General features: G+C 40.5%; 1 protein-coding gene across 6 annotated transcripts in view; it reads right to left on the minus strand.

The window, feature by feature from the left end:
- Positions 1-1,616: 1,616 nt before the first annotated feature.
- Positions 1,617-17,327, minus strand: part of LOC131229900 (formin-like protein 20) — an 85,960-nt gene continuing 70,249 nt past the window's right edge. For 2 of the 6 annotated variants that reach the window (XM_058225968.1, XM_058225966.1), the window contains 5 exons: positions 8,135-8,206; positions 7,929-8,045; positions 4,541-4,609; positions 4,358-4,424; positions 1,617-2,591 (listed from right to left, as the gene is read on the minus strand). In XM_058225968.1, coding sequence (XP_058081951.1) covers positions 2,440-2,591; positions 4,358-4,424; positions 4,541-4,609; positions 7,929-8,045; positions 8,135-8,206 — 477 coding nt within the window. In that variant the 3' untranslated portion in view covers positions 1,617-2,439. Of the gene's footprint in view, positions 2,592-4,357; positions 4,425-4,540; positions 4,610-7,928; positions 8,046-8,134; positions 8,207-8,442; positions 8,524-17,327 lie in introns of those variants that run through there. The other 4 variants (XM_058225967.1, XM_058225969.1, XM_058225970.1 and 1 more) reach the window with 4 other exon arrangements.

Genomic DNA, 17,327 nt, shown 5'->3' on the forward strand with positions numbered 1-17,327 from the left:
TTGGATAAAAGCTGGAAAAAATGGGCTATGGATGAAGAGATGAATGCCATTTATTTCAATGATACACGGGAGTTGATCAATTTTCTATCCAATAATAAACCAGTAAAGTGTAGGTGTATTTATATAATTAATTTTTTTGTCCCAATGATTCCATTGAGCGTTACAAAATCAAATTAGTGTCCAATGTATACACTCAGGTTGGATGTGATTAACTTAATACTCTCTCTCCAATGGCTAAACATAACTCAATTCGAATTGTTATTTCTATAGCTATCAACCGTGATTAGTATTTCTCTTAACTTGATGTGAAGAACAAATTTATGCATGAGAGTATGTAAGAAAAAGGTATGTATAAAGCAACCTCCTAAGTATGATGCTAAGGGTGAGTACTCTAAAGGAGATACATATTTAAATAATAACAATCTATTTATGGGCTGAAACAATCACCCAAAGCTTGATTTGAGAAATTTAGCAATGTGAAAATATCATATGGTTAGAGGAGAAATAGATCATTCAATTTTCCCTTGGCATACAACATTGAGTCATATTGTGCCTGTTGCATATGTAGATAATATTGTAATTATAGGTGATGACTTGGTATTTACAAACTGAAGTCATATTTTCCCTTCTTGTTTCGGATTAAAGAACTTGACGTACTTTGCTATTTTTTGAGGATAAAAGTCGTGAGATCTTAAGTTCGGTTAAATTTCAACTAGAAAAAATATATTTGTGATGTGTTAAAAGTGACAAGTACTTGCCACACCTATGGATCATCATCTCATACTTAATCTAAAAGAAAGTTATTAACAAACCGACTCTTAAGTTTACTGTATATTTCTTGGTGTATATAGATCTCAGAGATTAAGTTTACTGTATATTTCTTAGTGGTAACGTAGTTACCTGAAAAAGCAAAAAAGCAAAACGTTGTTGCTAAATTTAGTGTTGAAGTATAATAAATATCTAGGGCACATACTTGTGAACTAGTTTGGCTGAAATCACTATTGAAAGAGTAAGGATCTCCAGTCCAAATACCAATAAATTCTAATGTTTTCATATTGAAATAATCAAGCTGCTAGGCATATAACCAATGATCTAGTATTTAATAAAAGAGAAAAACACATAAAGGTCAACTGCCACTTCATCCACCACTTCATTCATAATAAGATTTCTTAGAAAGAAACTTCTACTCCAGATTAGATTGAAGATTTATACACCAAAGCTCTTGAGAAATCTTAGTTCAAAAAGTTATTTCCAAGCCAGACGTACAATATCTATGATTCAACTTGAGAGTGTTAAATGGACCATTATAATCACTCAAGTGGACCAGCCTGGTCTCACATGTGGACTCTTATAATTATTAGGCTAAAATGTGTTGCAGTAAAATTTACGCCCACAGACTTGGTTCATGTAATATTTAAGTAAAGAAGGGCAGTTTTGTAATTTTCTCTTTAATAATGAAAGCCCTAATGTAATAAGGGGTGTGGGCTTGTGAGCACTTTTGAGCAGCTCTTCTCCCTCTTCGCTCACTGCTTTTCTTCAATTTTAAGGTTTTACATTCTAAGGGAAAAAAAAGAAGGAAAAAAGAGATGCAAAGCATTGCTTGGTAACAGTTGGAATTGGTAAAACAAGGCCAATCACGTGCCTATCTGGTGAGATATATATTACAATAATACAAAGAAATCTGCTTTCCTTTTCTCTTACCACTTTACAACAGCTTTTGAACTCATTCTATTGGCCGAATCTGAATCAGGAAACAAAAACAATCCTTTTATGTTACAAAAGAAAGAATGGAATGTAAGGAAGAAAGGGTTAGCTTTGTACATGGTTGGTTAGAACTGCCGCCAAAAAAAAAATATCTGAGCTTGCGGTAATCCGGTGGTATCTGTTTAGTCTCGAAAACACCCCAGCCAAAGAAGGCAAGAAGACAACTTATGTCAGCTACACATGAGTTCATGCAGCACACGTCCCAAGGTGACATCTGAGCTGCCCCTAAGGTTGCCCCACCATGTAGGTGACCTCTTGCAAAGGTAAAGGCTGGTCGACTCATACCGGTTGCACCTGATTATATTGAAATGTGAGGTGTTGGGAAGTCTTTTCAAGCAATCCATCCACTGGCCCTGGCCCGATTTTTCTAGCTGATCTGAACGGTGTGCTCCACATTACCTTCCGCTTGGATGTCTTGAACCTGGCAGATGTTCCTGCCACGTGCAAACAAGCAGTCTCTTTGCTTGGAGTGTTGTACATGTGAGCATGACCATTCACCATTGCAAGATTTCTGTTGTAGGGCTTCAGCATAGCAGGGCTTTGGAACCACGTATGAAAGAGTGGGGCTGCTTCACCAGTGAGGTCAGGTTTGAGGCATACTCTTTTCCGCCTGCTGCATGGGGGAAATTGGTCCAATGGCAGATGGACAATAAATCCAAGATGAAATGCAGGAAGTTATCTGATATTTCTCTTTGTGGAGTTGATGGTTTTTGCCACTTCCTTCTCAGCTTCCTTCTGGGCTTTCTTTCTCTCGAGTTCAGCTTGTTTGCAATTCTCTTCATGCGCTCGACGGAACATCCGCACAAAATTCAGAAGAGTAGTTACAACTGCAAAAAAGAAAAAGAAAAATAAATAAGAATGATAACTTGATACAAGATGCAAGGTCTTAGGCATATGGTAAAGAGCTTCATGGTTTAACAAGGTGAACTGCTAAGAGGCTTGGATCTTACAGAGCCACAGAGAGAGTTGTTACCAGAGAGTCTCAACAAGATATAGCATTCCTTTGGTAATTGTGATGCATTCTTAGCTGGTAACTATAGGTTTCTCCACATGAGGCTTTGCACTGTATGGTTGGGTTTACAGTTCTCAAAAATGGGGCCCATGATTCAGTATTCAGACCATTTGTCTGTTGCATCCCCTGGATGGACCCCAGACTGTTAAGTCACAAATGGAAGGTTACTGAGGAGCTTCTCGGTGCATACATAGTCCCCTATGGGGTGGCCCAGCAGACCAATGATTGGATTACTGAAGCATATGTCCCACTTATCAAAACTGAAAATACAAGTATAACACAAAATTGTTGGGTCGAGGATCCTATTCCAGTAGTTAGATGGTTATTGATCCTCTCTATTATTTCCTAGCATGAGATTTTTCTTACAAAACCAAATATCATGCATCTGCATTTTGATAAAGTTAAAACTTCAATCAGGCCATCCGGAGTATTAGGTGGCTACCACCCATCCATGGCACAAATAGTGTAAATGCATACCAATCTGCACCACCCAAATTGTGGCCTATTGTGAATAGAGAATAACCTACAATCACACTGATTGGACAATCATAACCATCTGAGATGTGACCATAAACTGGTTGGTAAGAAAGATAGTGGGCAACTGTCCAAATTTAACGGATAAAAATTCAAATGGCTAAGATTGTCCAATCAGTGATTGGAGATAACACTGTCCACAATGGCATTAGAAATTTCGAAGGTCAAAATTATATGCTCTAGTGGATCAGTTCTAGCACACTATTGAGGTCTGGCTTGCTAGCACCCATGCTCTTTCCTAAGGTTTTCTAACATCCACATGGATGAACGATGATAGAATTCACCAAGATGATGTTTAAATCCATCTGGGCAGTTCAACACATAGTTCAACTTGTAGGTAAGTGCTACTGCAAAATTCATACCAATAAGATGCCCCTAGAATGCAGATCAATGGACTTTTTATGGACTTGGTTGACATCCAAAAGTTAGGATTGATTGAATTGTTAGAACCATCCATTCGATATGATTTTAGGCTCTAATACAATGAAAAGGTGGCTTATCTATTGGACAGTCCAGATACAATATCTGATCATTGTTTAAGGAATAATGGGATGCAGCCAGAGAGAATATGATGTGCCTCACATCTATCCCTCGGTCCATGCATGTCCTTGCAAATCCAGGCTGATCAAAAGATATCCTACCCCTTGGATGGACCACCTGCCAAAATTGACTTCAATATGATGACCCTTGGCACCAAATTATTGAACATTTCTTTGGTTGTTTATGATTGGAAAAAAGAAAAAGAAAAAAAGGAAGGGAACAGATTCAGTGATTAGGATTGAGCTATAGACAATCCAAAAGGCATCTGATCTACTGAATGGTCTAGATTGGCAATGATGCTCAGTGTGTCCAGTAAACTTTAACATAGTTCACCTATTTGTTAGATGTTAGGTAAAACACTTCTATCAAACGTCTTAAAGCCCAAACAAAAACTCAGCAGGAAACCAAGCTCTGCACAATTTTCAGACTCTGCAATTTGAAGTAGCATATTGATCTACTCATGGGAAAAGCTAACAGAATAGGGGCAATGCAATATCCAGAAATTACCTTGTTCAAAAGGGCAACGGGCAGGGTCTTCCCCAAAATAAACAGCAAGAGCATCTGCATTTCTTCCCTGTCCAGTATTCCAATATGATAAATAGAATCATTAGATGTGTAGGTCAACAGATTTTTGAATTTTAATGTATATAATCTCACTACAATGATTAAGGCAGGCGTTTAGTGGCATACCACTCCACTATATAGTGATTTTAAGGATTGAACTTCTGTGCCAGCAATGACAATGAAATCTTTTAATGTCTAGACAACACAAACATCATGTTAACATGGCAAACCAAACAGTCAATAAGTACAAAACTAAAATAAAAAACAAGGTGTATATAATCTTTAAGATATGAAACAATAATGGCAATTCATTTACCACCGAAGAAGGGTTACAGGCTTTTGAATTCATAAAAAATAAAATGAAAGCACCAAGGATATCTGAGGTTGCAAAAGAGACACCAATGGTATTATTAGGAAGCCATATTCATTGAAGGGTAAATGTCATATTTGCTGCTGGCATGTGTTATAGTGAAGGCACTCGTAAAGCACGCCATCATTTTTCATTTTGAAAAATAATACTTTATTCAAAAGTAGAGGGTAATGGGAAAGAACTCCGAGATTAAAGAGACAACTGGAACCCTTCTAGGAAAAGACATCAACTGCAGAATTCATCTCTCTAACACTAACGAAATGTTCACATGCCAGAGGCAGGTATATGGGTATTAAAAATGAAAGACTACTTCCATGGCTCCAATCAGGAGGTAGAAACCCAAGAAATCACATTAGAAGAAACAACTTCCATAATCATTGGCCCAGAGAAATTATTCTTATCTTAACCCATCTCTAGTGGCTAATGCCTTCGCAACATTTTGCTCCCATTTAGTGCTTGGACACAAGAAGATTTAATACTCTCTTATCACCTCCCATGTATTGAATGGGCCTGGATTGCCTTTGTGTATGCCATTCCTAGCATCACTTACCACCCCCCATATCCTGCACAGCAGCACGGCCCTGGCTTGCCTAAAGAGGGTCCATCAAAATTCATTTCCAAAATTCAGGAGGCAGGCTTTTCCACAGCACGTTCTGGATGTGGATCCCTTTCTTTTAGCCACCAAGAAACAATCTATCAGGTGATTGGAGGAAATAATCTTGGAAATTCTGCTCGAACCAAAGGTCATTTGATTTTTTAATAATCAAATGATTCTTTTAGATGACAACTAGAATTCATTGAAAGAATCAAATTCTTTCAGATGACACTAGATTTTATCTTCAATGACTTTGTCAACCATCTCCAACATGTCTTCAGAAAACCAGCTATTCCTTGCTTTCCATACTTTCCCAACAAATAGTGAAGGGAACAAACCATCATAATATACGCTCTCATTTTTAGAAGGGCCACCTCCCCAACTGTGGAGGGGTTCCCAACTTTTCGACGGAACATCCAAGGGGGGTATTGAAAGCTTGAGAGAATAGCTCCAAAAAGATGATGTAAAGAAGATGGTGAACCAATTCTTTGTCCGACTTGCACATTATACACGTTCAGAAGGCATTCCTATTGTTCAGGTGATCAAGAGTAAGAATCTTGTCGGTCATAGCTGTCCACATGAAAGCTTAAACTAAAGGACGCACCAAAACACCCCAAACCAGGCCACAGGGGCAATCCCAATGTAGTTAAAGGTGTTCCAGGCATTCAAGGACGACATCAGTGTAGTCAAAGGGAAATAACCCCATATCTTCCAAGCAAAAATGCAATGGATGAATGGATAGTGAACTATTTCCTAAATTTTATACACAAAACAAAGAGGCATTTGCTCCCTATGATATGGGGTGGTTCAAAGTGAGGATTTTGTCCACAGTTGCCATCCAAATGAAAGCTTCAATCTTGGAGAGACCATGGAAGAATGAATAAAGGCACAAGGATGGGATTCTCCATTTGTAGTCAAAACATGGAAGAAAGAGAGTCAGGAAATGAATTCTCTTTAAGGCCCATTTCCTCTTTAAGTTCTTCTAAAATGATGTCCCAATCCAATTTCTCTCCCACAACTTCTGAAGTGCCCATAACCAAGTCACCATTGTTGTTAGTCACCCTATGGAAGATAGGAATTTTCAAAACCAAAAGGATTCCTCCCACCCAAGACCCATGTGATCTTAGAGAAGTGCACCTATCCCCTTTCCTCACATTGTACCATATCCATTCCTTGTAAAACTTACCCACTTTTTTCACATCCTCAAACTCATTAATTGCTTTCCACATCCCCAATTGCTTGCCCCTTTCCCCCTCCGAACCCCTATTAAAGAAGTCTTTCCACTGTCGTCGTTGTCATTGTATATCATAGCCTTGTCTCAGCTAGTGTTTGCAGTATGGGTAATAACAATATTATTGGTATCGCATGGGTCATAAATGAAATACTAGGGGAATAACATAATTGCCCCGAATCGCATGATATATCGACGATATCATTGAAGATTGAAGAGTGTCTTCCCTTCGAAAACATCATCATCTAACCCTTACCCCAATTAATTGGGGTCACCTACATGAATCCTGTTCCTCCATTCCACTCTGTCAAGGGCAGACCTTTAGTTAGACCATAGGTCATCAAGTCTTTTCTTACAACATCCATCCACGTCCTTATGGGTGTTCCCCTTGCCCATAGCCTTCAACTTGTACCAACTCACTCTTAACCAGCGCAATTCTTGGTCTCTGTTGCACATTACCAAACCATCTAAGTCTACTCTCCCTCATCTTATCACCTATTAGTGCTACTCCTAAGTTCCACGAAGGCATTCATTTCTAATTCTAACCTTCCTTGTCTTACCACTCATCCATGTCAACATCCACATAAAAACACTATACTTGTGATTCTACAAAAGCCGCCCCAAGTCTTTTCTTACTACCTCCATAAACATTCTCTCAGGCCTTCCCCTTGCCCTTTTAGAGACTTCAACTTGTACCAACTCACTCCTAACTGGCACAATTCTTGGTCTCTGTTGCACATGACCAAATCATCTAAGTCTACTTTCCCTCATATTATCACCTATTAGTGCTACTCCTAAGTTCCTTTGAAGCATTCATTTCTAATTTTATCCTTCCTCATCTTGCCACTCATCCATTTCAACATCCATCCAATAAATGCCTACCAATCTGATTGCTCAGATGATGAAATGTGTAATTTTTGGGTTATGGTGCATCTAAACTACAAAACATAATCTAGAGTGTTTAATTTGAATTACTTATATGCCACATTTGTAAATTTTTAAGTAATGTCTAAATGGCTGTGTATCATGCATCACACCCTGTCAGAGTATGAAACTTTTTTCTAAATGGTCATTTTCAATTCTGAGATTTTACATATGGAGGAACATCTACAGGTTGTAGAGTGTGTGTGTGTGTGTGTGTGTGTGTGCGTGTCAACAATCATAAAGGAGTTCACTAAACTTTCTAAATAATAGAGTTGACCATGGGTAGTCAAAGGCGTGTATGAATGCATGATATTGTCTTAACAGTGCAAGTTTTTAGAGTAAAATGAAAAGGTTCATGATAATGAAGGAAAATGGGGTAAAGGCTTGATAAAACCTTGCAAAAAACATCTGACACAGGACCATCATTCTCAGATGCAACCAATTCCTGTTCAACCTTCTCCAATCCTTTGATTATAGCTTGCATTTCTTCTGCCAAGGACTTCAATTGTATCTGTTTGGCAGAAAGCTTCCCGATCAGACCATACACAAATCACAATTGTAGAAGTTGACAACATCAAGAATACTACAAAAGATCAGAACCTTCGATGCAGCTTCCAAGCTAACGAGGTCCTCATGAAAATCTAGAAGTTGTGGTGACTTGGAGGCAAGCACCTGAGTCTCATGAAGATCCAATAGTTAGATAAACAACATAACATGAAAAGGTAAGCACCCAAACCTTACATGTTTAGGAAATCCAAACATCACAAGATGTAAAAAAATAAAAAATAAAAAAAAATAAGGAAAGAAAACCAAAGGATTAGATTCAGTTTAGGGTTTGAACTACTGTTCCTAAGAAAATGTAAATAAAAAATGACTATGTTTGATTTGAAAGACGGAGGCTGAAGCACCTAGAGATACTACTGTCTGGAACAGCAGAAGTACATTCACACTAAGCCAGCTACAGATGCTGCTGCTGAAGGTATGTTTGTCTGCAAAACAATTATGTGTGTAAATTCCCAACAAGTATTTTTACTAGGAATCAATTTGCATATGTAAATACTTTACTGTGTATGCTGTTTACCACATTTGTGCTTTTGGTTTATTTTTCCTATGTAAGTCATTTTCCTACATATTCTTTTTTTTATTTAGAGATAACAAAATTTATTAGAAGGCCCTCCAAAAGGCATGAAAAAGAATACAAGGCGAAACTAAAGAGGACAAAATTTGGAAATAAAGGGCAGCCTTCGTCACATAAACATGGGGAGCATAGTCCCCCACAAGCCCCTTTATAACCTTAATCACTCCATCCACCAAAGCGTTCCTATTCCTGAAACACCACTCATTCCTTTCTTTGCCTATAGCCCAAAAAATAGCCATAATAAGAAGTCTCTAGATATTCCCACAACCCCCTCCATGCCAAGCCCAAAGAAGGGTCTCGACCGACTCTAGCATAACCCAAGCCATGTGAGCCTCAACAAGGAAGAACTTCCACACTTTCCGGCAAAAGTACAATGAATGAGTGATTAATAGACTTTGCATCCTTCATGCACATGAGGCAAATGTTGGGTAGAATGAGACATCCGTTGGAGGTTGTCGATGGTTAGCACCTTTTGCCGACCAACAAGCCACACCAAAGCCACAACTCGAGGGTGAGCATAATGCCAATGTAGAAACAGATAGGGTTGATGAGGGGTCTCACCCAAGCCAGAAAGGAGAGAATAAAAAGCAACAACCGAAAATATCCCAAAACGATTTCCTTTCCAAATCATGGAGTCCTCCGCCAAAGGGGATGACGCAGCAAGCTTGAGTTGTTCCAGCAAATCAGCAAACTGCAAGACCTTATCTTCAGACAAGTTCCTCCGGCAAGGGGCGTACCAAACCATAGAACCACTGATGATAGGTAAACACCTTGAAACTAAGATATAACAATCCGGAGCATGAGTAGCTAGGCTAGGAAACACCTCTTGGAGTGCCCTCTCACCGCACCACTCATCCACCCAGAAGTGTATCCTATCCCCCTTACCAAAAGAGAACGAAATCCCTCCTCGAAACAGGTTTTCCATATCGATGTAATTGCTTTCCATATATGGCTCCAAAGATATCATAATATGGAGAAGATTGGAGCGTCTGGAACAGAAAAGGAGTAGAGGAACTGAATAGAGAGACAAGTTGCATCTTATTTAATGGTCAAAGGCTAATTTGGAGCAGGGTTTGGTCAGTAAGAACAACATCTTTCCATGATACATCAGAACCTAAAGAAGCACAAGTGGAACGGTTTGTACTGAGCAAGTTGGTTGTAGCCATTTAGCATATAGTTCATTGTGAGGTGTTAACGTAGAGTGAAGATAATGGGGACATCTCGCGCACATGCATGCCCCCCTACGCACGTACACAAGGAGGAGGAGAGCCCCACCATCAATCTGGATCGATGAAGACATCCATGGAGGGCCTCCTAGTTAGAGGACTGTGTTTTGGTTCCTTGGAGTGGACCCGATCAGCATGTGGATCCCACCATTGGATCTCATGATCGTGGCCCACTACCCTAGATGATCTAGGACTTTGAGTTTTGCTTATTATTGTTATTAGGAACATCATGAACGGTTTAGATTGCTTTGATTAGTTGTTATTTTTATTACTTCGTCTCTTAGTAATAGTATGCGCACATGGCGCGGCTTTTGGGGTATAGGGTTTTCTTATAAATAGGCAACCCCTTGTAGGTTTTTTCCCGTTGAAGATTATGAATAAAATTCTGCATTTTCCTGCTTCTTTAATTCTTTGAGTTGTGGAAATTCAATTGGGTGCGAAACCCTCCCTTCTTCGAAGGGCTAACTACCATGATACGAAGCCACATCTATCTCAAATAGCCCCCACCTCCTACCCTCAATATTCACCATCTCCCACAGCCATCCCATCTCCAAATCCATCCCTTTTTGCAACTAATCCTTCCTCTACAGCAGATTTGCATAATCAGGCCCTGCATGGGGGTTGAAACTTCGGTGGAGCACTGTGCACAAACCAGACATCCGATCGTCCCGAAATTTGGCATGAAGGTGGACCTCTCTTGGCCGACCAGACCCAAGTTGGCCGATTTCAGATTCGTGGGCCCCACACACGTGCGGCCAGGATCCCACGCACGTGCGTCTAGGCCTAGCCGTTGTCCACACGTGTGGATCACCTCGGGTTTGTGTATTTCCTCTATTTCACTCCATTCTCACCCTATTTCCCTAACCCTAACCCTAGATTATCCTAAATCCCAAGTTTTATTCCCCTTTTTCAACCCTAGGGTTTCCCAAATTGAAGCATATGAATCCCTTGGATTGGGGAAATAATCCTTTGCATATGTGGATGAATTTACTCTCCTTTGATCATTGTTTGGTCTATAATTTTAATTGATCCTGCCCTAGCATGTGTAGGCTTGGACCCTTGTAGATCCCCCTTGTTGAATGCCTGACTTTATGTGGGATGTGGAATTTTTGTGAATGTTTCTAAATTAGTATGATCTAAAGTCTGAAATCTTGCATATCATATTTAATTTCCATGTCCTGCATCAAATTTGGTATCAAAGCCTAGGTTTTTCATAGGGGATTGTATTGCATGTTTAGGGTTTAGTCTCCTCATGTTTAATTTGCATTAACTCTCATCATATAAGGCTGTTTAAGACCCATCATTCACAACATGGGCTGCTGAATTTTCTGTTGTCAGAAAATCCCCAATTTTCATGGCTGAATTTTCTGTTGTCAGAAAATCCCCAATTTTCATGGCTGAATTTTCTTTTGTCAGAAAATCCCCAATTTTCATGGCTGAATTTTCTGTTGACAGACTCATTGGGCAGTTAGGTTGCTGGAATTTTAGTATCATTGTGTAGTTTCCCTCATATAGAGTCCAATAGGATCAATTAGTCCCATTTAGGTACATATAGTTGTGTTAGAGGGTCTTTGAGTTGAGTGAGTAGTTGTATGCCCACACGTACTTGTCATGGTTTTGGCTTGCACCTTACACTAAACATGGAACAATCGCGAGAATCAATGAACAATATAACCTGGCAGTTTGAGTCTTTGGGTAAGCGCTTGGAACAACGTATAGACCAATGCTTTGAACAGCTTAATGTGCGCGTTACCCAATTAGAGACTTCTACCCGGGCAAACCCCACCATTGGGGAAGATGCCCAATCTCAAGCAAGTGGTCAGGATGATAGACAAAGGACTTGGTCATGGGCGCGTACCTGTGCACCCACACCACGAGGGGCATCATGATCATTATGACCCAGATGCGCAACTCCTCAAGGGAGTTAGAGTAGAGGCCCCTACGTTTGATGGCCAGTTGGACCCTAAAGCTTTTTTAGATTGGCTGGCGGATATGGACTACTATTTTGAGTGGTATGACATGTCGGATACTCGTCAGGTCCGATTCACCAAGATGAAGCTTATGGGCCAAGCAAAGAGATTTTGGACTACGGTTGAGCGAAAGAAAGAAAGGTCGAGGGAGCTCCCAATAGTCCATTGAGAAGAAATGACAGAAACTCTTAAGGAAAAGTATCTCCCTTTCTCTTATTACTTAAGATTAGTTGAGGAATGGCAATCTCTTCGACAAGGTTCTATGAGTGTGGCAGAATACATTGAAAAGTTTGAAGAGTACTTGACCATGTGTGAAGTTGATGAGGATCCCGTATTCACTCTTGCTCGATTTAAGATGGGCCTCCGTTCTGACATTAGGAGAGAATTGCTCGCTAAGGACAGACACTCTTGAACGAATGTATTGAGTAGTATTGGAGATCGAGCAATACCTCAAAGCATCTGTGGGAAGGCAGTTTGAGTCTCATGATTCTAGCGCTAAGGTCAACCCTTCTGGGGATAAACCTGGCACTGGATATTAGTACAAGCCTTCCGGTAGTTCTCAGTCTAAGCCCAAAGATGATAAGGGTAAATAAGTTGTCGGATCTAGCTCGCGCAGAAGCGATGCGACTAGGTGTTTTAGATTTAGGAGTTTTGTTACTTTGCCCACCAGTGTGGCACGAACGAGGGCACCAAGGTGTTCCTTATTGAAGAGCAGGTGGAAGTAGTGCCCCCAAAAAGTGACAGTAAGGAGGAAGAATATGAGCCAACAGAAACCCCTAGTGATGAGGAAGAGGGAGCATAAGGGTCCGCGATCCTTGCAGTTGTGTGTTGCGCCTTTGCACAAGCAAAGAAAACTGACGATTGGCGCCGCAACACGATCTCTGATACTTACACAAAATGTGGTGATAAGAGCTGAAGATTATCGTGGATAGCGATAGTTGTGCCAACGTGGCATCAACTGGCATTGTGAGCCATCTGGGCTTGAAGCTTGAAGCCCATCCCCAACCCTACAGAGTGTCTTAGGTTGATGAAACTTCCATTCCAGTCTCGCACTGTTGTCTTGTTCCTATTCAGTTTGGATCATATAAAGACACATTTTGGTGTGATGTTGTTCCTATTCAGTTTGGGACATAAACCTAGGAAGCTTATTGATTTTGTCCCTATGTCCGTCCCATAGGCCATCAGAGTCTGCAGAGTCCTCTGCACATCGCATTCATTCATTGCATCAAGAAATCAGGCGAAAAATCAATACTAGTAATGAACATTACAAAATTTCTGTAGACTAACATAAACGATTCAAGGAATTCAATGTAGGGGACTCTGTGATAGTTTGCATCAGGCCAAAGCGATACCCTCAGGGAATCATTCGTAAATTACACGCGCGTAGTGTTGGACAATTCAAAATTATAAAACGAAACGGTCTCAATGTGTATGTGGTAGATCTTCCACCTTCCATGGGAATTAGTTCCACATTCAATGTGGAGGATCTAGTTGCATTTCAGGGGACCTCTGATACATTGTCTAGCCTCTCACCTAATCATCCTGATTCCCCGGACATTTTCCTTGATCCATGGCCTCTTCCCGACCTTTCTTCTCAGCCTCTACCTCCCATACCTACCCTTCCCACACCCAGAGAGGAGATAGAGGATATCCTGGACCATCAAGTGGTATCAACGTCGGATGGCGGTTTTCAAAAGTATCTGGTTAAAAGGAAGTCAAGCCCAGATTCAGATAGTACGTGACTCACTGAGGAAGAGCTTCAACGAGTTGATCCTGACATTTTGGAGCGGTTCAGGAGTCTTATTTCGCCAGTGGCAAAATCTTTGCAAACGGGGAGAGTTGATGGGGGCATCTCGCGCACACGCACGCCCCCTATGCACGTACGCAAGGAGGAGGGCCCCACCATCGATCTGAATCAATGACAACATCCATGGAGGGCTTCTTAGTTAAAGGACTGTGTTTTGGTTCCTTGGAGTGGACTCAATTATCATGTGGGTCCCACCATTGGATCTCATGATCATGGCCCACTACCCTAAATGATCTAGGACTAAGTTTTGCTTATTATTGTTATTAGGAACATCTGAACAGTTTATATTGCTTTAATTAGTTGTTATTTTTGTTACTTCGTCTCTTAGTAATAGCATGCGCACATGGCGCGGCTTTTGGGGTATAGAGTTTTCTTATAAATAGGCAACCCCTTGTAGGTTTTTTTCATTGAAGATTATGAATAAAATTCAGCGTTTTCCTACTTCTCTAATTCTCTGAGTTGTGGAAATCCAATTGGGTGCGAAACCCTCCCTTCTTCGAAGGGCTAACTACCGTGGTGTGAAGCCACATCCATCTCAAATAGCCCCCACCTCCTACCCTCAATATTCACCATCTCCCACAGCCATCCCATCTCCAAATCCATCCCTTTTTGCAGCTAATCCTTCCCCTACAACAGATTTGCATAATCAGGCCCTATAGGAGGGCTAAAACTTCGGTGGAGCACTGTGCACAAACCAGACATCCGATCATCCCGAAATTTAGCGTGAAGGTGGACCTCCCCTGGCAGACCAGACCCAAGTTGGCCAATTTCAGATTCGTGGGCCCCACACACGTGCAGCCAGGATCCCACGCACGTGTGTCTAGGCCCAGCCATTGTCCACACGTGTGGATCACCTCAGGTTCATCTATTTCCTCTATTTCACTCCATTCTCACCCTATTTCCTTAACCCTAACCCTAGATTATCCTAAATCCTAAGTTCTATTCCCCTTTTTCAACCCTAGGGTTTCCCAAATTGAAACATGTGAATCCCTTAGATTGGGAAAATAATCCTTTGCACGTGTGGATGAATTTACTCTCCTTTGATCATTGTTTGGTCTATAATTTTAATTGATCTAACCCTAGAATGTGTAGGCTTGAACCCTAGTAGATCCCCCTTGTTGAATGCTTGACTTTATGTGGGATGTGGAATTTTTGTGAATGTTTCTAAATTAGTATGATCTAAAGTCTGAAATCTTGCGTATCATATTTAATTTCCATGTCCTGCATCAGAAGGAGCGAGTGCTTCTGTGGAGGCCCTATATAAAGATGAGGACTTCACAAACCATTCCCCTTCCCGAACTCCATATTTTCCCACGATGATTTCCCTCCAAAGGCTTCGTGGTTTCGTACTGAATTTCCATAACCAATTCCCAAGAAGTGCGATGCTCATAAGCCCTAAGTTCTTAATCCCCGCTCCCCCTTCAAAAATCAACTTGCAAACCTACCCCCATTTAAGGAGAAGAAACTTCCGTCTATCATGCGCCCCTCTCCATAGGAAGTCCCTTCTTATCTAGATGCTTCAGCACTGATTGGGGACATTTGAAAATAAAAATATTATAGGATCCCTAGAAAGTTAATATGGCAGGTGTTGGGAACGAAAGGAATTGCAAGATGATATATTGACATGATTAAGGATATGTACGAGGGAGCGGTAACAAATGTGAGGACCACTACTGGAGATGCAAGTGAATTCCCAATCATTTTAGGCTTGCAACAGGGGTCAGCATTAAGCCCATACCTTTTTGCATTAGTTATGGACGTGTCAACGAGGCATTTACAGGAAGAGATCCTATGTTGTATGTTGTTAGTAGGTGACATAATTTTGATTTGACAAGACGAGGGAGGGCATAAGCACAAAGCTAGATTTATGGAAGGGTGCTATCAAATCTAAAGAATTTAAAATTAGTCTCACTAAAGCAGAGCATATGGAGTGCAATTTTAGTAACAACAGAAGTGGAAATAAGAAATTAACAAAGACTATTGACTGAGAAGCTTCCCATAATGACAACTTTCGATATATTGGGTCAATAATTCATAAGAATGGAAGGATTAAGAAAGATGTTGCCCATAGAGTTCAAGTTGGGTGGAAGAAATTGAGATGTGCCTTTGGAGTTTTATGTGATTGTCCTGACCACTCAAATTGAAAGTGAAATTTTATATGATAGCTATAAGATCAGCCATGCTTTATCGGACAAAGCAGTTAAGGAACAACATGTTTGTAGGATAAGTGTTGAAAGGAAGATGTTGAGATGTATGGGTGGTAAGACAGAAGGATAGAACTAGAAATAAGTGTATTCGAGGGAACTTAGGAGTAGCACAATAAGTAATAAGCTGAGGAGAAGTAGACTTAGATGGTTTGGTTATGTACAATGAAGACCAAGAACTGCATTGGTTAGGGGTGAGTTGGTACAAGTTGAAGGCTTAAAAGGGCATGGGAAGCCCTAAAGGATGTGGGTAGAGGTAATAAGAAAAGACTTGATGACCTTTGATGATGAAGTTATTTTCCTACCTTTGTTTGTCATACTATATATAGGTGTGAAAATCTGTGTCCAAAACAAATGGATATAGATTGCTTACATCCATCATGTGGGGCCTTCACTTGATGGATCATCCTTCTCAAATTATTTTTGATCGGATGATCCTAGCCATCCGATCGATGGATATGGAAGTAGACAACTCATATTGGTTATGCTAGTGAAGATTTGATCATTGGTATAAATTATGCATCATGTGGGCCCACCCTTGATTTCTCATCCCTCTCAAATCAATTTGATTGGATGATCATGCCCATCAAATTAGTGGTTAGGAAATAGATGGTCCATATTGAGTAGAGGTCTAAGCATTTATGTGGACTATCCATCATGAGGATCCATCTTTGATCGCCATCTGTCTCTAATCACTTTAGTGAATGTCCCTATTCATCAAATTAGTGGTTTGGGAAATGGATGAGTAACTAGAGAGGTCTTAACATTGACATGGACTGTCCATCATGTGGGAACCACCTTTAATTGGTCTTCCCTCTCAAATCACTTTGATCAAATGATCCTAACCATCCAATTAGTGGGTTGGAAAATGGATGGTCTACATTGTGTATATTAGAAAGTATGAACCATTGGTGTGGGATGATACATCATGTGAGCTCACCTTCGATTGCCCATCCCTCTAATCACTTTGACCGGATGATCCCAATTCCCAACCATCAAATTAGTGGTACAAAAAATTGACGGTCCATGTGAGTATACTAGAGAGGTCTAAATATTGATGTGGCCTATCCATCATGTGGGGCCCACCTTCGATAGGCCATCTTTCTAAAGAGAAGGGAGATGTGCCTTAAGCACAATATCACATTCTCGAGTGATGATTTTCTTAAGACTCCTGATGAGAAGCAAACCACGGAAAAGGTTCCTTACAAGTCTACCAAAGGGAGGCTCATGTACATCATGTTATGCATGAGAAGTGACTCTCCTTCATATTGGGAGTGGTTAGCCGTTACCAAAGCAACCCTAGCATAAACTATTAGACTGTTGTCAAGCACATCATGAAATATGTCATGAGAACTATGCATTACGTAACCTATCGATTATCGGTTACACAGACTTGGATTTCAAGCTGATCGGGATTCTAGAAGATCGATAGTGGATATATACTTTCA

Source organism: Magnolia sinica, chromosome 16 (assembly GCF_029962835.1).
Source record: "Magnolia sinica isolate HGM2019 chromosome 16, MsV1, whole genome shotgun sequence".
Lineage (NCBI taxonomy): Eukaryota > Viridiplantae > Streptophyta > Magnoliopsida > Magnoliales > Magnoliaceae > Magnolia > Magnolia sinica.